The sequence below is a fragment of the Notothenia rossii genome (assembly GCF_949606895.1).
Source record: "Notothenia rossii genome assembly, chromosome: 10".
Lineage (NCBI taxonomy): Eukaryota > Metazoa > Chordata > Actinopteri > Perciformes > Nototheniidae > Notothenia > Notothenia rossii.
In genome coordinates, this window is record NC_136908.1 from 24,599,803 (window position 1) to 24,621,140 (window position 21,338).

The following is a 21,338-nucleotide window of genomic DNA, read 5'->3' on the forward strand; positions in this document are numbered from 1 at the left end:
CACTTCACTCATTTGCTTTCACTGTCCTTTTTTTAATTTTGAACCCTTTTCAATAAATTGTACAATGTCTTTAATCAGGGTGTCTGCGTGGTCTTAACAAGTGTTAAAAGTTGATAAATCAATTTAGCAAAAATTAAGGCTATTAATAAGTATGAAATGGCATTTTCCAAGGTTTTACATTTTGTATCTTGTTTTCAATAAGTATATAAATTGTCCAAAGAGCTTGTATTCTACAGTCAGCCTGAATGTAATCATTGCGTAGGTGTGTAGTGTGATTCTGTCTAGTTTATTTATGGCATCCCGTTGGATTTGACGTCATCTGAACAGAACATCACACGCTCACTGCTTGATAGCGCGTGAAGGCCCGTTTACGCCGGTTGTTAAATATTGTTATGGGGAAATGCAAGTCTGCGTCCAAATGGTTGGAAGATAAGGAGGAAGGACAATCCATAATGTATATAGTCAATGTGAGGTAAAGTGTGTCGCCAATGTGACCGGTTAGAACTCCAAGTGGCGATGACGTCTTAAAATGTATGGAAAGGGTCTTAAAAGGTTTTACATTTGACTTCAGGATTCCTGCATATACCCTGTTAATGTGATAGACTGATTCTCTGTATGAAAGGTGTGTTTTATTAATTACATTAAAGTGTAGTTTAATAATATATATTTTAATAATCAATTAGTCTTTTGGTTTATGTGAGGAAAGAAAACGGAAATACCTTTTTCACATCACTAAATTGAATGTTATTGCATAATTTGCACTGCTCTAAAAGTGTTCAGTCCTTTTTTTAATGAACATAAGTCAAAAGAAAATGTGAACTTATTTTATTAATTCAAAACAATTATACATATTCTCTTTATATAGACTTTAGAGCTGCAACAATATTACTGTTGTCCTTTAATGTCTTGTTTACAGTCATCATTAGCATGTTCTGCAATTCAAACCCATCTATGAGAAGACTGCTGTTAAGAAACCAAAAGAGTTGTGGCTTTCCCAAGTTGGGTAAAGGTTGTCAAATACAGGTTTCTGCTATTGAGTGCAAAGGCCAATCATACAATTTGGAAACAAACTAACTTTAGCTTTTTAAATGACAGCTTTCTCTGATAGATATCAGACAAAGCTGTCATTTAAAAAGCTAAAGTTTTGATTTGGAATCAATGGATTGGATTGGAAACACACAAGCCACTGATACTAAATCAGAACTCAAACAATAGTATTACATATATGTTAAAATAGATTTATCTTGCTTTGTAATCCAACTTGTTTACAGAAATATTTACTGCTGGAAGAGTGCATGTCTGGAAAGAAATAATCCACCATGTACATTTTGATACAAATTTGACTCATAACTTTCCATGTGGAACCTTTTCCACTCTCATAGACACCCACAGGTCTTAACCACCATGTTGCGGTGTTTTTTGAGGATGACGTTGTTGTTGTCGTCGTAGAAGAGGACGGAGATGGGGCTGAGCTTGGTGGGGGCGCAGCACGCTTTAGGAACCTCGTCCGGTTTCAGCAGGTGGACCTGCAGCAGAGAGGACACAGTTATTAACATACAGGTATTTAACCAAAGCTCTGATCCTTAAATGTATCATAGGTCAAATAACTTATGACTGATATGTTTTATTCAGTTTGGTGGCGAGGTATTTTTTGGTCAGGATTCCCGAGTAACACTATATAACAATATTGTGATTTAAAAATGTATCAAATGTTGGTCTAAAGTCACCCTTAACTAAAGGTGTCAAATGAATGCTTCTCAGTGTCAATTTTGTTTTGATGTACAGTTCTTTTTGAAATATGAATTATCCCCAACACTCGACACAACATTTTATAGCAAGTCAAGAAAACAGTATTAAAGGGTATTACGTCTAGAGCATACATAAGAACAAATGTTTACTTCTCATAGAGTATTGTAGTATGAAGTCATTAATGATCAACTTTCAAGTCGAAGTGTGTGTTGGCTGTACTGACCACTTGCTGGATGAGCGCGTGGTTGGTGGCGTTCATGCAGGAGCCCAGAGGGTAAAAGCACTCTCCGTCACAGTAGTAGGCTGAGTATCCAGTGGGGGCCAAGACCCAGTCCTGAGCAGAACCACAAGAGTCTAGTTACAGGCAGGGACATCACCACAACTATCTAGTGAACTATTACCACTATATAATATGATTCAATCAAGGAAGAATCAGAATGGCAACTATCAATAAGACATGGATAAGTATTTTCGACATACTATGTTGTTTTTTCTGGTGTTTTCGACATACTATATACTCTGTAGCTTTTTCTGATATGGTATTTTTCGACAAACTACACTTTTTTTTAAAATGATATTTTCCACATATTATATTATGTGTTTTTTAATGATATTTTTTATAAACTATACTATGTTGTTTTTAATGATTTTTTCAACATTTTGTCGTTTTTTAAATTAATGACACATTATACTTTGTCGTTTTTATAATACAATAATAATAATACATGAGACTTGGCAGCAGTAGAGCAGAGGGGGCGGGTGGGAGTGTGTCTGGGGAGGAGGTCAGTCAGGTAGGATGGGGCCAGGTTATGGAGGGCTTTGTACGTCATCAGGAGGGGGGCTGGGGAGCCAGTGGAGCTTTATGAGGGTGATTTGTTTATGATATTTTCGACATACTATACTATGTCGTTTGTTTCTGAAATGTTCAATAAACTATACTATGTCGACTTTTATGATATGTTCGGCATAGTATGTCGTTTTTTTCTGGTATTTACAACATTCCATACTACAATGTTTTAGGATGTTTATGCTAACATAGCATTTCAGTTACTTGTACTCTGTGCGATGACAATAAAGTTGAATTTAAGGTTGTTTTTGATAAATGTTCGATTATGTAATTTTTTCTGATATTTTCGACATAACTTTACGTTTTCTATATTGTATACTGCATTTTTATGTCTCATTATTTGAACACTGTGCAATGACAGAAAGGTTACCGTTGGTTTTTCAGAAATGTTTAACACGACAAGTTAAATCTAATCTTATTTTGTCTATTATCCTTGACCTTTTTCAGCAAACCATACAATGACGTTTTTTTTCCGATGTTTTCAACATACTATGATAATATTTCTGATATTTGTTACATGATGTTCTATGTAGTTTGTTCTGAAGTGAGTTTATGATCATTTGGAATGACTATAATATGCCTTTTTGTTATATTTTCAACATACTTTAGTAAGTAATCTTATGATTTTTGTCCAAGTTATACTATCCTCCAGAGGCCCACCCATTCATGTTTGTCCTCTGTGGAGCACATTGGGGTTTGGTCCATTACTTTGAGGTTATACATGCCACAGCATTAAGTCCAATTGTACTTCACAGAGGACATCCTGGGCTTTTCAAACTTATGACATATGTGGGGCTGTGGCTTTGAAAAAGATAAATTCATTGTATTTTAAAATGGCGTCCATCAACACAAGCACTATTTATAGACAGATAAATGGTAAGTTTGTAATGTTGTAATTACCAGTGTTGTGAGTTCAATATTTTTTATTAATTATAGTAAGGGAACATCTTAGGAGTTAGTGTAGTGAGTTTTCAGAGCAGTGTAATACTTATTTGACCTAAAACTAAATGTTGTTATGAATGTCCTCTGAGGAGGACATGGGGATTTGCTAACTTTTTATTTCCCCCATTTTCCACAACACAAATGGAGTCCACTATGGGCCAAAACTAACACGTAGGTTTCTGTAGGGTTCATGGCAGACGGATGCAGTGGGAAAACATACATCAAGTGTCAGATGTATCGCTGCATTTCAACAAAGGATAGAGTACTACAAATGAGGGCTCAGTATTTGTTGCATTGAGTTGTTGTGCTCTAATGTTGTCTAAATGTACTTGTATGTTACTGTTGTTTGTATACTATGCTTCGCATAACTAACACCCGATGTCCTCTACAAAGGACACACAATAAAACAAAAATATATATATTTTTGTTTTAGATTTTGCTAGTCATTATGTTTATACGACCCTAAAGACTTGTGTGATAATAAAAAAAAAAGGACATTTGAAACCTTTTTCTTTCTGGGTCTCAGGAGATATATATATATATCTGCTTCTATGTTATTTCAATATACTGTTGGCTTTTCATAGATTTTTCCATTTCTTAAACGTTATCACTTATTTGAATATTTTCAAAATGCTTTGCTTAGTATTTATATATATATATATATATATATAAAATCGTTTTTCTTCTCTTCAAAAGCAGCATAAAAAATAAATGTGAAGTTGTGTGAACAGGGTATATGAACATGTAGTATAATAAACCTGCATAAAAAAGTTAAATTGACCTAAAAAGTTGAACGCAAATATAAATGAAGACTCAAAACTGAAATGCAGAGCTGACCTTCCATCCCAGGTCGCTGAAGCTGACGTAGAGTTCATGTTTTTTACAGGGCTGAGCTCCGGTGTTAACAGGACTCCGATCTGAACAGAGAAGAAAACAACATTTAGTTACATCAAAGTAAGTAATTTTATTTAATAAAAGTGAAGGGGTTCAATATAGGACTTTATATTTTGAGTTAACTTTTCTTTTGTAATGTTAAGGTTTAAAGTTGATAAACCACTAATTATACATCATGTGTCACCATGTTTTTGTTTGTACAAAGCTTTGGCAATAGTGTATGTCATCATGCCAATAAAGCTATTTGAATTTAATTGAATTAAAAATTATATTACCCCAAATTGAAATCTGCATAATGTAATAGATGTATAGATTTGACAAACTGTTTTCCTCTGAAGAACCCATCTCCATATGACAGAGGATTTCCATATCGTGAAACTTCAAATATCCCAATAGATACAATACATCTCTTTGTAAAATTCCCAATCCTTGTAAAATGCAAACATCTGGTGATATTTGGCCTGATCAACTCAGATTGAAGTTCTCCTGATTCAGTTGTACATTTTTGAGTTTTAGACAGTTTTTCCAGTGAAACAAGATAGAATGGTCTAAAAATGTTTATTTTTAAAATATTATGTATGCTGCCGTTGCCTAGCAACCGTGACACGGAACAGTCTTTTGCTTTTGTACTTTCATCAGATGATGACATCATAGCAAGGTGATGACATCATTTTGGAATGCCTTTGGTTTCAAAGCCATTTCCAAATGATGTCATGACAGCATTCTCAAAAGTTTGCAAATAGGACCCACATTCAGATTCCAAATCGCTTTCGGTAGTTTTAACACACCAGCGCATACCAAACATTTACAGAACACATCTAAGATTATCTGCAATAATTATTCAGGAACAATACCATGGATAGACAAGGAACACCACAGACAATGAACACACTGGAGGTTAGGGTGGATAATGTTCGTCCCCAGGTGGAGAACTTTTATAAAAGCATAACTAAAGAACAGTTGCAGTTGTTAGATATCGGCACCCCAGATGACGCAACTAAAGTTTTGTTGGCAGAACTTATTTTAAGCACTGTAACATCTGTGACTTCACACTTGTTGAAGGGCATTGTGAACACAAATGTTGTTGTGTCGGAAGAGAGTATTGTGTTAAGTATGGGCACCACACTCACTCAGAGTGTTGCCGACGTCTTGGGCTTGAAGGAAGGAGTGCAGAGTGTTAGCTCGGAGCGCTTGAAAACCTTGATCAGTAAAGAGGTTGCAAAAAGTCTCGTCTCTTCCCTCACCAGTATGCACTCTGCAGAGTTTACAAATGGCCAGCATGTCACTCAACCTAACAGACTTAATGCTATGGTTGGTCATGCCACCAAAATGTTAAAGGAATTTGCCGCCAAAACGAGATTATTGTGCTCTCCACCAAAAGAACACTTGTTGCTGGCAGAATCAAAAAATTACGAAGATATGAGGCAGGCAAGCAACAGTGACCACTCTCAGTCCCCAGTCAAAAGTGCAAGGACTGAGACCCCAGAGAATAGCTCATCCCCTGGCAGCTCTGACTCTGCAAAAAGTAAAACTGTCCAGGACATAATCAACAAGGAGGTGAAAGAGATCATTGGACCTCTTCTGACTCCTGTGTCTGATACTGACTCCGAGATTGTGCGGTCTCAAAGCTCTCAGGAGAGTTCAGTTCTTGCAGACGATATTGCAATGGCAATAGCTGAAGGACTGGAGGGTTTCGAGGAGATGGCAGCTGCAGCAACCTCAACATCAGAAAGAACAGATAAGCGCAAACTTTCTTTGGAAGATATAGAGCGCAAGATAAGGAACTTTTTTACGAAACACTTTGCAAAAGCATGGATACTTCGCATTTTTGCACAACTGAAGGCTACATTTCAGAAGGGCTCCAAAGCTGACAGCAGGTCCACAGTGCAGTCACTTATGGATGATGTAGATCGTCTGCTTCAGCCAAGGAATGGGAAAAAAACACAGGTTGGAGATCAGATTAGTGTGTTCAAGGGTCTTAACACTATTCCCAGTGCTGGAGTCCTTGTGTTCACAAAGGAACTGACTGATATCCTCCTCTCATACCTCCTCAAACATGAATTGCCTGATGTTTTCTCAATTCAAAAGCAGGCACCTCGCACATCAGTGGCTCCTCAGCCCTCAACTCACACTGACACATTAGTGTCACATGCGGAGATGCGTATTGAGGTACAAAACAAAGTGTGGGATTTCATGGCACTCATGAAGTGGTGGCGGAAAACTCAGGTTGGTGGCCACAGTGATAGAGTACAAAGTGCCCTTAAGGACAGCCAGTCACTGGTACGAACATCGGTAAGAGTAGTCGAAACGTCCAAGGAAACAAAAGCGGCCATCAAAATAATCATGCAGAGGCTGGTTTCGCGGATTTTTATGAAAGCTAAAGTGGACTGCGCCCTTGAAAACGTTAATGACATCGTTAGTCGTCTGTATGAGAAAACAATGGCCGATATCGAGTGGGTTGATTTTGGTACCAAACCTGGGGCCTTGAAAGATCTTGACAAGGCCATTTTCCGGGACCTATGTAAGGTGTACGGCTGCGCGGAAATGGTGCTTAGCTCTTTGTACTTAGAGGATCCTGCACTGGAGAAACACATTGCCGGCTTCGCCACTTATCGGCTGACGACAACACCAAGACAGGGTAGCCAAATCTGCAGATTCTTCTCCTCAGTGGGCAGAACCATCTCAGATGTCTGCAGGAAAGGGTCTTGTATTATTTAAGTGAAAGGGTTTTTGGAGGTTTAGACCGGGTACTCCGGGTTCCCTGTGTTCAATGAATGAAACAAAAACAACAGCAATCCATTTTTACTTAGTTTGTTTTCTGACTGTATGTTGGGTTTTCTCCAGAATTTTCCGGTTTTCCCGTGTTCAATTAATTTAAACATCTGATTAATTAAACAAAAAAAAATGTCTTATATTGTATTCAGCTTGAAGGAAGAAAAATGCCTTTTATACTTAAAGATAAGAACTTATTTAAGATATTGTTTGCCATCAAGCCCTGCCCTACAGGTTCAGGCTTCGTCAACAGGACTCGAAAGTAAGGGTTCGATTCCCTGTCCTGAGCCTTTTCTTAGTTTGTGTTCTGACTATAGTGATATGTTGGGTTTTCTCCGGGACTCTCCGGTTTTCCCGCGTTCAATTAATAAATATAAACATATAAACATCTCATTAATTAAACAAAAAAAAATTGCATTCATCTTCAAGGAAAAGGGATATTGAATAAATAAACCCTTTAAATGTCTTTTTTTAGGTGTTTCAAACAAACACTTAAATACATAATCAAAAATAAAATGCAACTAAATAACTTAAAAGCATGCTGTTTAGTATTTCTTACACACTCCTTAACATCAGCTTACACAGCCTGTAATTGTAGTGAGGACACAGAATGTAATTATACATACGTGAACACAAGTATCACTTTTCAACTGTGCTCATTCAGAGGTGTGTGTGTAATGTGTGTGTGTTTTTGTGTGTGTTTGTGTGTGCAGTGTATGTACAGGTTTCAACATGTGTTTTAATGTTTTTATTACAGATTTTAGAAGTGAATTTATAATCTGATATTTAAAGAAATAAACATCCATTTATATATGAGTTACATGTGTCTGTGTCCATTTCAACGTGTCTTTTTATGAGTCTGTTTTAAGGATTTCGAAGTGTTACAGTATTTTTTTTTAAAGAAAGAAAAGAACATGTTTTGTGTGTAAGTGTGTAGTAACAGGAACTCAGATATAATTTGCATTCCAGTTTGGTTCTCACAGGGGACAAGTCCTCCCTTGTGTGTGTGACTGAGTGTGTTTTTGTGAAGCTGAGTGTCCCTCTGCAAGACATTAAAGTGTCTCGGGGGGCAATATCCGGGCCTGTGTGTCTCTTCTGGGATCATGGGATCAGAAAAGGACTCCGAGTTACCTCACTCCTCGGTGAGCGGCATCCCTAACCCTAAGTGCCGTGCGGCTGGCAAACGCCACGGCCGCATCTCCTTCCACAGCCTCTTCCACAGCAAACGGGGTGCCAGGGGCCCCAAAGGAGCAGCAGCCACCCCTTTATCCCATCTCCACCAACATCACCACACACAACAACCGCTTCTCCCTTCTGCCTTGAGCTCAGCACCCCCTGCAGCCTCTGCTACTCCCATAACAACCACCGCCACCACGACCCCCCAGGACGCTGCCTCCGGCACGGCCTCAGAGCCACTCTCCTCCAGCCAGCCGTCGCTGTATGGAGCCCCTTCCTCTGGGGATGCCAGCCTCCTGGAGTGCCCCCTGTGCCTGGCTGGTTCCCTTTGTTGGTAGTGATTATCATTTTTGAAAAATAATTATATATTTTTTAAATAATTCAGATTTTTCCTTTATTATATGGCAATACTTTTCACAGCTTAATCTCATTTTATTTTTATTTTAATAAAAAAGACATTCAGGAACATTCAAAATGTCTGTATGCTGTAAAGCTAGCTTTCTTTCCTGAAATTGAAATCAAAATAGTTTATTCTCACTGAGAGAATTGATTTGGAACTAGCCCTTTAGATTAAGAGATATATTGGTATATCTTAAATAGTAAGGGTTCATCTTTTGAGAATCATTAAGCGTGACTATGGTCATTTTTACAGCAGAAACAACAAATGAGCTAGTAGAAACTTGAGTTCATAGGATGAATACACATGTTCTCTGGATTCAACACAGGGCCCTGCTACAGCCTCACTCAACCGGTAGCATAAAGTTGCTAATGTTAGCATCAAACTTTATTAAATCACATTATTGAGTTAAAGGTAGGGTAGGTAATTCACTTCAGAAACACTTTTTGTTATATTCCATGGAATGCTCTTAACATCCCGATAGCAATGAATAAATTAAATGCTTTGACAATAAATATATACAAATATTTCATCTGTGGAAGACGTAGTACTGTAAAAAGCACGACCAATTATCTGAGCTGGCTAAAATAACTGGATGGCCTACCTGCCTGTCAGCCTTCCATCTGTGCACAAACTTATCTCGTGCCCTCATTGGTCATGTGCACGTTCGTGTGTGTTGGAGGAGGGGCTCTGTAAGGAAGTCTGAAGGAAGTGGCAAATTTTTATCGGCTGCGTACTTTCAAATTCTAGCGCACTCGAGCTGGTTTCTCCATTACCCTACCTTTAAGTCAATAAATGTATAACGTTTCTACTTGAGTTTAAACAATGTAGCTCTGTCTATCTCTATTTTCATTGTCTGCTGATTTGCTTCTGGACGCTCACTTTGAATGCTGGGAACTGGGAGGTCGTATTTGGGTTTCTTCCTGCGAGGATGCGGCTTGACAGCTCGTGGGGGGCGACACGGGACCTGACTCTCCCTGAAGAAGGTCACCATGAAGGGCTGCTTGGAGCGGGGGCCCCTGCGGCCCACCAACCCGATCCAGCCTGCAGACAGGGAGCGGTCTAGGGGAGGGCACAGGAATAAGAATAAAGTTCAGTCTGTAGTAGTAGTGGTAGGAGCTATTTAAATCAACCATTTAAAATCATCAGGGTGTAAATCCCCAGCTGAGTACGTCACATAGTGATGGGCTGATGAAGCCTCATGAAGTGACATCTGGTGGCTTGTAAAAATGACAGCAGCATTTAAAGATAGGCCAAATGTCAAACAGCTTGATCATTTGAATGGTTTTAGTCATGGTTTTTGGTCTTGCATTTTGAAATCTGTTATGGTTTTGATCTGAAGTGCCAAACATAAATTTTTTTGGTAACACAAAAACAAAATGTACATTATTGGAAAAGGTAAAGCCCAGTCTCCACTCTGTGTTCCTGTGTTTTAACTTCATGGTTGATATTTATATAACATTTCATATAAGTCTCTATATAATGTTACAGGAGATAACAATTCAGATAATTATTATTTGATATTAAAAAGAAAGGTTCTCATACTAATGATGATGATTTTAAAAACATGTTGTACGATAAAGGTTTAACTAATTTGAAACAAATGCACCGGCACTTCATTTGCTGTGATAAAAGCATCCACTAAATGAAATTGACCTACTAATGTGCAGAATACAGTTTAGCTGTAAAACTGACCAACTGAAATACTAGCTTAGGTTTATCAGTCTTCTCTGCTTTTGAGCTTTACTTGCCCATCTATTACTTTACACCACCTAAGCGAGGGTTGTAACATTTACTTTTGCACTCACCCTCCTCTGTCTCCACATAAAGACGTATGCCCAGGTTGCTGCGCGGGTGGAGCAGCCAGTTGTTGGAGGCCGTGGTGACGTCGAAGGCCAGCCAGCCCTCCTGTCCTGCGGGCACCGACTGCATGTCCAGCAGCACCAGCTCTGGCTCTCTGAGAGAATACACAGGAAATAATATCAATGATTTTTAAAAAGCTGAAAGTGAAGGATATAGAAGCCATTCCTCTTATAGATCTCCTATCATGCTATTTTACGGCATATATTATGGGTTTCAGATATATACAAATATATAAAAAACATTTCTATGATGTGTTTTGCTCAAAACACCAAACAAATCATGCATTTTACACATCCCTCATATCCCTCTATTTCAGCCCTGTTAGAGAATGGCTGATTCTTTGCTGGCCCCGCCCCCTTTTGAGCAACAGCCACACTGTGACTCGGATGCAGCTAAATGCTAAAAGATTATTTCTGAAACAGTATGGAGCTCAAATGCTTATTTTCTTGCGGGTTTACCACAAGGTGAGTTCCTTTCTTTATTTTCCTGCTTTTTTACACACACTCTCTTCAGTACAGGTTAGCTCTGAGTGTTAGCGATGCTTGCTCATGTAAAAAAAAGACCATATTACGTCCAAAACACGTCGCGCATTGTTTCTGATAGCGACGTTTCTGATAGGGCCGTGGGTGTAAAGCCAGCCCACATTGCCGATATTACTTCATAACCGTTCCCTCGTTTTTAGAGATTTGGGTACGGAGGAAAAAAGAGAGAGGATTTTGTTTTCTGACACTTTGTGAGTTCCCTGACACACCGGGGACACATATTAACGTATAAAACGTATAAAAGACATCAACCACAAATGCATTTTGCATGATAACAGACCTTTAACTCCTAAAATCAGGCAATATTATTAATGATTAGAGTTTAATACTTAAAAGTAATCTTAATATAAAGAGGAGTCCAGAACTTTTAAGAGTAGATCCTAGATTGCTACAGAAACAAAGGTAAGCATACACCTGTGCCATGGTGAACGATGTATTCAGATCCTTAACTTAAGTACGATTACAACACTGTGAAAATACACCTCTAGTCGTCAAAGGCATGCATTTAAAAGCTTACGAAGGTGCTGTCACAAAAATGAATTAAATGCATCAAGAGAACATTCTCTCTATTCTTTCTGCAGTAAAAAGTTCCATGTCAGTGTTCACCTGTGTCTGTTGTCTCTCTGGATCTCGTAGACGGAGATGTGCAGGGTCCGGTTGGCCCTCTGGCCCATAGTCAGGGTCTTATAGATCCTAAACTCTGCTGCCGTCACCGTCTCCCCCTGAGGGAGGGGCGTCAGGTCGAAGCGAAACTCCTTCCAGTACGGACGAGGCTGCAGGAGGTCTCGCTCCTGCTCCACTGCAGAGACAGAGACACATTATCGTACTTACTATGTAATGTATCAATAGTCATATATAGCAACTACTCTTAATGGGGTCCACATAACTAAACACTACATCATAATGTAAAACACATTTTTATAAAAAAAATTGAAAAACACTTAGTCAACACCATAAGACCAACTCAAGATAACATGTACCAACAGTTCACTTTATCTAGATTGGCCAGTATAACATGTTATACTGCTCAAAACAATAATAGTATGAACCCTCAGTGTGTGCTGTGACTGATCAAATAAATGAAATCAAAATAAGAAAACATATTTCTATGTGTTGTACTTTTTAACAAGTAGTGCTTAATTATTCAAAACTGACAGAGACCTGGTGAACAATGACATTCATACAAAGGCTAATAGATTAATAATGTGGTCACTGGTCATTAAATAAAAAGTCAGACTGTCTTTAAAATCCACCCTACAAATAAATCTATAAAAAAGCAGGGATAAATACAAGTCAGAAAGATCAGGTGGGAAGTTTTGTTGTTGATCAAATGTGTCAGAAGAGACACAAGAGGCGTGAGAGGAAACAGAAAGGGGAAAGTCTTAGTTTGAAACAGATGTAAGAGGACACTGGAGACAGAGAGTAACAGAGTGAAGGTGTGGAGGAGGTGACATCACCGGGAGATGAGTCAATGACACAGAGGAAGGATGAGTATTCCTCCATTACTTCAGAAAAACTGGCAATACAATGATTGAAAAGTACTTCAGAAGGGGTCGTAAATGATATGCTTCAAAGCATACTGTGTACTGTGTAGTTCATTTTTAACCATCAATACATTATGAGATCATTTAGTAAGTTCACTTAGATATCAGGAAACATTTAGTGGAGTAAAAACAACAATATTTATTTCAGAATGATTTTGAAGCATAACATGGAAATACTTGAGGGGATGTTGCCCCTGTTACCAATACAAATAAAGATATTGAATGTATGACTTAGAGTATTTCTACAGTGAAGTTTGGATATCCAAACTTCACTGTAGAAATAATCTAAGTCATACTTTACTGAAGTAACATTTTGAAATGCGTCTTCTACCAGTGTTCCACTTCACTGAACCGTATGAAGGTGCAGTGTCTTTCTTAAAGGCACCTCAACGGCTTCTGTTTGACAGATTAGAGAACGTGTGATGTTCAACTTCATGTGGCCCTCTGTGAAAGAAAAATATGGAGATCCAGAAGTGAGCTGGCAAACGCACACCATCCTACACCCATTATAAATATGAAGCCATGCAGTGTGTGTGTCCTTGTGGAACCCCACAGGGACACGAAAGGCTATGGGCACTGGGGTTTGCACACAAACACACATATACACACATATATATATACACACACACACACACACACACACACACACACACACACACACACACACACACACACACACACACACACACACACACACACACACACACACACACACACACACACACACACACACACACACACACACACACACACACACACACACACACACACACACACACACACACACACACACACACACACACACATACACACAGCAGTAATTAGAGACACTTAGTGCTCTGAACCACAGCAGCTGCTCAGCACACACACCACTAATTGCAGCCCTCTTGGTATTTTTAGAGTCGCTCCCTCCACAGCAGTATTTTCAACTCGCTTCGGACCGTTTCCTTTTTTTTTTTGCTCGGTGTGTGTCAGTGGGCCTTTAATTCCAACCAGCTGTGTCTTCCCATTACATATGCGTAGGAACACACACCCATGCCTGTTTGATTCAACTTATATGAACTACACACACTGATTACATTTCAGTCAGACAAGTCATGTTTATTAGAAGCAGCATATAGTTGAGTTTGGCGTCTAGGCTCGGGCCTCATCACTCCACAGATATACATAGCATGATGAGTGATGATTAAATAACTAACCCCCAGAGCCTACAGGTGGAAGCTGGGGTGGAAGCTGGGGTGGTGGTGGGGCAGGCAAGCAGCAGTGACGTGGAAGTAGCTGCAGCAATAGCAGCAGCAAGCAATGCATAGAGAGAGATCTGGCAGGTTAAATAGAGCAGCATATTAAGGAGACTCTGTTTGGTTGGTTGTAGAGTGGCAAGGGGCGTTATGTATGAATGCAGCATAAGTGCTCGAGTTGACTGCCTGAACTAGCTCGCAGGCTTCGCCCCATTAGTGACAGAAAAATAAACTTTATAAAGCATATCTGCAGAATATCATTCAACAAATGCAAAAGCTCTATGGAAAACTACAGTTGGGACCATCTGAGCAGTGGTGGAATGTTTCCAAGTTCTTTTAACTCAAGTAAAGTGATTACATTTTCAATTTATATCACTTTATACTTCTACATCTCCAGATTTGTGAGGTAAAATGTACTTTCCAGTTCACATGTGGCAGCTTTAGCTAAATTGCAGATATTGTTATTAATAAAATACATAAATCAACAAATATGTTAGTTAATATTTTTGAGTTCTTGCTACCCAGCAGTTTATGAAGTTATTGAAATAAGCTCCATCTTCATCAGATGAAACCCTCAGGTGATATTAACAGTTATGCATCAATGCTGATGTTATATATCAAATTAATTTGAAATGGGCCTTTCTGAATCTTGAGTACCTTTACTGTTGATACTTAAAGTATATTTTGAGGCTTATGCTAAAATTGTAGGACTTGTAACAGAGCATTTTTTACATTAGAGTATTGCTACATTTACCCTCAATTATCTGTATAACCACTGCATACAAGTCAGATAACAAACACATTTTCAATGACTATGAATGCAAGTTATACGCAAATACACAATTAACTTTGTAGATGCATCTCATGTCCTCGAGTCTCTGTGATGTGTTCCGCCACACTTCTGTAGAACTGTACAAAGCTTCACCGTCTGAAGGGAAACCTTGGCGTGCGCTGTGGGTTTTTATTGGAGGCGTGAGTCACCTTTGTTTACAACATCGTTCAGTTAGGAGGATGAAATGCACTTTGAAGTGTTGACTGATTAATTTAAGGCCTGCATTTTCTTCTCCAAAACAGAAGAGGATTTCAGAAAAAGGAAACCCTTCATTTGATGCTCATTAGAGACACCGAGCACAGAGATGTTTCCCACGGCAACTGGGTGGAGATCACCATCCAATTCCTAAAGAGCTGGAGGAAGGAAGCCATTGAGACAAGGATGTTTAATTTTTTTATGCCATGACAGATAGGCATCAGTCAGGCTGCTGGGAGCTTTGGACGGAAACCAAAACAGTCCCAGGGTCTGGGTGTTCAACAGTATTTATAATATATTTAGGGAAGCAAATATAAGATATTTATACATATTATATATATCATTATATTTATGTATGTCTTTTAGTGATGTTTCTGAGACAGCTTGTATATTATCATTTGACCACTCAACAGGATGAAAGATTAGCGATGCGTAGTTTGCCGCATCAGCGAGGGTGGTGGAATGCTGGGTGGAAACGGAAACCTATAGTTCATCCCTACTGGCATTGGTTTTATCCTCTCTGTAGGGGTGAATGTTTGTGGACATTTTCAAAGCGAGGAAACTGAAACGGTAGCAGATGACAGTGTCAGTGTCATCAAGTTCACAAGGTGTAATTTCATCCTCATAAAGTTGCCCTATGGTAGCCGAACTGTGGAGTCAAACTGCTAATTCAATACTGATGATGTTTCTAGGAAGTAGTTTTCCGTATTTAAACTACAGTTTTTGCTTACTTGCCAAATGTTAGAATAGAAGATTGATGCAACTCTCATGTATGTTGGAAAATATAAAGCAAGTAGCCAGTAGCCATCTATCCTATAGTTTAGCATAAACATTAGAAACACGCGGTGCCAGCTAGTCTCTCCTAAGGAAACTACATTTACCTACCACCATTTCTAAAGCATAATCATTTGCATGTTACGTTTGGTTTATTTGATCTGTACCCAAACAGAAATGTAAAAACAACATGTGTGGTTTTACATAGGGCTATGTGTTTGTCTGTGGTTGGTCGCCTCCGGCCAAGTTATAGCGGGAAAATATTTATTTTACTTTAATGTTTCAGCTGGTCAAGGTGGAACTTATGTTTACAACTATATTTTATGCATTATACTAGTTGTCTTGAACAATATTTTGCAACCCATGTAGCCTACGTTTTTTCGGTAAAATCTTAACATCAAAATGAACTCATAACTACGGCTGATAAATGTAGTTTAATAAAAAAAAGTATAGTATTTTTCCTGTGAAATGAAGTGAAGTAAAATCTTAGAGTAGGCTTAAAATTGAATTACAAGTACTACGCATTACTTAAAATGGAATATAAAGTGCGATTTGAAGTTCGTTCAAAATAATTGCTGAGTATGAGATCTGAGCTTACTAGACATACTCAATCCCAAGGTACAGTAAAGAGGGAAAGGTTTGACAGCTCACTTATATATACTGAGGAAAATAAATATCCAACAATAAAATATTTGCTGGTTTACATTTTCCTTGAAATATTCCTTGAATTATTTAATTTTGAAATAAATGATGTTGAGTAATTAACAGTTTTTTTTTTAACTGTAGCTTGGACCATATAAAAGTCGGCTGATTCATAGAAGATGTTTTGCTAAAGCTAACTTCAGTGTAAACAGTCCGCTGGTAACAGAATACTTGAAAATATGTTGGTAATAGAGGTGGGAGAAGTTACTCAAGTAAAAGTACAAAAGTATTGGCATCTAAATATACTTTAAGTACCAAAAGTAAAAGTACTCATTATGAAGATTGGTCCATTTCAGAATAATATATATGATATGTTTTGATTATAATTATTTATGTATTAAAGTGTTATCAAAGTTGGTTTTAATGACTTTGTATACTGCAGGGTAGCTTGTGCATACTCCAGGTGTAACTAAAGTCTGATATAACTCAAATCTGCAAAGTAAATAAAGGTACAAAATAAATGTAGTGGAGTAAAAGTACACGATTTACCTCTGAATTGTAGTGGAGTAGAAGTAGAAAGTAGCATTAAATACAAACACTCAAGTAAAGTACAAGTTCCTCAAAATTGTACTATACAGTACTTGAGTTAATGTGCTTAATGACTTTACACCACTGGTTAGTAGGCAGTAAGCAGTAGCCACATACAGATTACTATGCAGTACAAAGTATGACATTTTCAAAGATTGCCCAGGAATGCCAACTGCCTCACTTCCTGAGTGGCTCTTTCCCCAGGCATTACCTCCAGGTATGAGGTCACAGTTTACTCACCCAGGTTGACGAAGCTCATCACCGTGTCAGCTTCGCTGACCACCGTGCCCAGTGGGGGTTGGTGGGTGCTGAGGGTCGGCAGGACGGCGTGGCTGACCTGAACCAACCTCTCTGCCCCGCCAAACCTCCCCATGCCGGGTCCGTTCACAATAATTTCATTCCTTTCATCCTCCCCATCAGCAGACATGGCGTGGTACAGGTCGAGCATGAATAGCGGCGCGGAGGAGGGTGGTCGCAGCGGGGGGTGAGGTCTTGGTCGCCCTGGTAGACCTAAGATGGACAAGATCTCCTTCTGCATCTCCTTCTTCTCTCGGCCGCTGAGCCTTCTGAAGCTGGAGTGGACCAGGGCCTCAGCCTGCTGGCTCCACAGGGAGAGGCCGAGCAGGAGCAGCAGGGGCAGCAGCAGCAGGGTCCTGGGGTGGAAGAGAGGCTGATGGGGTCTGGAAGATAATCTGCTGCTGCTTCTGCTCAACTGCTGCTGTTTCCTCTTGCTGCAAAGACAAGGGACGCTGTGGGAGACGTCTGAGTCCATGGCTGTGGTGGCTGGCAAATCTAGATTTATAAAGTAAATAATAATCCGCTTCTTTTTTACTTTATTCAGTTTATCTTCCCTTCAGTGTTTCCAGACTGACAGCAATAGTGTTTGTAACTCGCTTTGGTTTGTCCTCCTGTTCCAGACAGATGCTGATGTATGCCTGATGTGTTTAGAGGAGAGCTGGCTCTGGACAGGACGTGTTTACCGCCTTAAGCTGCCTCTGTTTATCTCTCCCTCCCCCCTTTTTGCCTTCCTCTCTCCCTAGGCTACCTTGTCTAATCTTGAAGAGAAAAAAATCTCCTCACCCTCTGATCCACTTCTCCCTCACCTTGCAGTCGTGCAACAGAAGAAACAGAGATAATGAGAGTGAGGGCATAATTACAAGGTTCCACAATGTGTTTTGAATACAGACAAACTATGCCCCTGTGGAAGATTGGTCTTAGCTTTGAAGTTGTAAACTTGAAGGATGGAAAGCAATTTCAGTGATGAGCAGGTGCCCCAGAGATTGGAGTGAAATCTGAGAGCTGTGTCATCAGATCTGCTTCCAACCCTACATTGCCTCCTAAGGAAATAAAGTTCACACTTGCAGTTAGTCAACGATCAACTAGATACCTCATGGGAGTCATCATTCACTGCTGGAAGCTTTAATCCATTCCTCCTTGGGTACTTCATCATCCATTCAATACGACTCCCCACCCACACATCTCCAGATGTCTCTCTTAATCCAGTTATAAAAAAACTCCAGAAAATTGTTTCCTGATTTTAATCCTTGTCCACGGCCAGAGTTCTCTTGTAGCTCTTGTGCACACTCTCACAGCATCTGATCTGAGCAGCAATGAGTGTGTCCTGTGTATGAGGCTCAGCGAGTGTTACAGTTGTTCATAACCAGAAGGGAGTTTCCTTCCTAGCCTCCGCCTCTCAGTCTTTTTCAAGTCTTTAAACCTACATCCCATCCTCACCCCTCCCAGTGGTCTCCCAGTAAGACCTCATCTCTCTCCTTCTTACCTCCACCCATCTATCTTTTCATCTCCTCATGACTGCTTCCTTTCATAGCTACTCAAAGTGAAGTCTCAGGCGGCTTGGTGGGAAGTACGTCAAGTGGCCTGATGGCCCCGGTGAATAGCAGCAATTCTCTACTTACTAGCGAAAGAGATTCAAAGTGTATTTAATTTCTCTACAGATGTCAAGACTTAAAAGGAGGGCGAGAGGCGAAAGCTGGGAGGGAAACCACCTCCTGGTCATGAGCAACTTTTACACATATTTAAAATACACTCTCACTGCTGCTGAGCTCTGCTCGAAATGCACCAGAGCAACTAGAAGATATTACTTACCTCGAAGAAGTCCAAAATTAAACTGAATACATTATCAATAAGAACGTAAATAATTTACCAAATTAGTTGATAAAAACTACTTTGAAGTACCTTTTTTTTAACTGCTTGGCTTTCCTATTTTGTGGGTCTTAGCCACATATCTTTAAACATACTTAAAACCACTGTGAGGACTGTGTGGCTAGCTCTTGCTAGCTTATATAAAATCGTTTTTTAGCTAGCTACCTTGTTAAAGCCAATTTTCTTTCAAGAACTAAACCAGTAAATTATGCAGTGTTAATCGTCTTCATTCTTTGCAACATACCACTATACCACATCATTGTGTTTTAACAATTGTATCAGTAATTACTTTAGCATAAGTTTTTTAGCTGGCAAGCTAATTTGAAGAAAGCTAATTAGCCTAAATGTATTCAAAACTTCAATTGCAGACGTGAAAATGTTATGGACAGTGTCTGTAAACGTTATTAGTAGTATTATCTAGCTTACTTTTTTAGGCTATAGGCTTGCCAGTTAAACACTCCATCCGTAATTTTTATCAAAATACAATAAACCATACTTTAACTACCAAGTAAGTGCGCATCGAGCTAACAATAAAGACCTATGAACACTTCTGAAGTGGCAGGTTTTTGGGGACTGCTGAGTCGCTCATTAGTTTGCAGTTCCCTAATGCAAACACTCTCTGTGCATGAGGGTGTTGAAACCGAAAGAACTTGCAGGGAGAATATGACTCAAATATAGTAGAGGCTCAGCCCTGTGCCAGCCCGTGTTTGTGTACTCTTTTCTTCAAAGCGGCTTGGTACTTGTGGTCACTTGAAAGGCATGAATAACACTGACCAAACCAAACTGACCGCGGTCCATTTTGTCCTGGCTGAAAGGGCGAGTCCGAAATGCCAGGAATTAACGCTCTGCAGCCTCTGCCCATTTCGTTTTTCTTTACTTTGTACATCTGCAACTTCAGTAAAGTTCCGTCTGATAATGGTGAAAGGAGTGCGAGAAGATGAAGGGGCGGAGGTGAAAGAACAGAGGGAGTGACAAAGAGTGAAGAGTGAAGAATGAAGGGGAACTGAATGCCCTTGAAACCATATTAACCCAAGTGAAATTGAAAAAGGACATTCCTTAGAGACAGAAGTGGTGGAACAGAGCGGGGACTGTCATCAGAGTTAAGTCTGGGATGACAGATGGACTGCAGGGAGGACGGGCGTAGATGGATTGAGAGTGTACAGAAAATGAGAGGAGTGAGTGTGAGTACACACAGCTGCAGAGACCTCATCATCTCCGGTAAAACCACCAAATAAACAGGGCAAAGCTATTTTCAAATACTCCCTCTCTATCTCACAAGGACACATAACGTGTGAGACACAGCTGCAGGGGAAATATACATTAAAAAGGTCAATTTAATAAAATAACTTTCAACTATCACGACTACCATGTCCCCTGTGTTTAGGTGAAGATCCAATGGGATGCGTCCTAAACTGTTACAGGATAATGACCCAGAAATGTCCGTCTGTTGTCTGCCGTCACGCATGGGTGACAGTGGGCGGTACACAAAATGATAACCATGTTTCTCCTTCCAATTTACTTAAAAAAATATACACATATGGACATTTTCATAGCTCTAAAAGTAAGTAAATGAATGATGTCGGCAGTGATGTAAATGTACACTACTTATTAGAGAAAAACTATCGTGGTGATATAGTCCAAGATTTACAAAATAAATGTCTACATAGATACAAAGAATCTGAAAAACGTCACGCTTTCAAAAGTGCTACATCGGTGCATACAATGGTACCATTTTAAAGGCCAATTTGTGCTGCAAATGACACTCAGACATACAAATATTTTGTCAATGATACATTTCTAAAAACAAAAATGACCAAACAACTCTTCTCTAATGGATAACCTTTAGTTATTGATTCGCCTAACAAGTATTTTTCAATTAATAAAATAATAATTTAGTCAATTACATTTACAAAAATTAGAAGAAGCACGTTTTCAAAGCCAAAGTTAATGTATTGAAATAGCTTATTTGTCTGATAAACAACTGGGGAAACAAAAAATAAATATAGATATTTTATTAGAGAATGAATAAAGCCAAGGTGTAACTTCTGAAAAGTTTTTGACACTTGACCTTTAATTATTATATACAGTGGGGCAAAAAAGTATTTAGTCAGCCACCAATTGTGCAAGTTCTCCCACTTAAAAAGATGAGGCCTGTAATGTTCATCCTAGGTATACCTCAA

The 21,338-nt window shown here is 39.2% G+C and overlaps 1 protein-coding gene across 3 annotated transcripts; it reads right to left on the minus strand.

Annotated features, from left to right (window-relative positions):
- Nucleotides 1-809: 809 nt before the first annotated feature.
- bmp8a (bone morphogenetic protein 8a) lies at nucleotides 810-20,005 on the minus strand. Of its 3 annotated transcripts, none has more exons than XM_079655343.1 (8): nucleotides 19,947-20,005; nucleotides 17,236-18,332; nucleotides 11,789-11,981; nucleotides 10,586-10,734; nucleotides 9,660-9,839; nucleotides 4,376-4,455; nucleotides 1,973-2,083; nucleotides 810-1,526 (listed from the first exon to the last, which is right to left on the minus strand). In XM_079655343.1, the coding sequence occupies exons 2-8, from the start codon at nucleotides 17,765-17,767 to the stop codon at nucleotides 1,377-1,379; spliced, it is 1,395 nt and encodes a 464-aa protein (XP_079511469.1). In that variant the 5' UTR covers nucleotides 17,768-18,332; nucleotides 19,947-20,005; the 3' UTR covers nucleotides 810-1,376. The 3 variants fall into 3 exon arrangements, with proteins under 3 accessions (XP_079511469.1, XP_079511470.1, XP_079511468.1); XM_079655344.1 differs by lacking the exon at nucleotides 19,947-20,005 and adding an exon at nucleotides 19,192-19,257; XM_079655342.1 differs by lacking the exon at nucleotides 19,947-20,005 and having other exon boundaries at nucleotides 17,236-19,060.
- Between the last annotated feature and the right edge of the window lie 1,333 nt (nucleotides 20,006-21,338).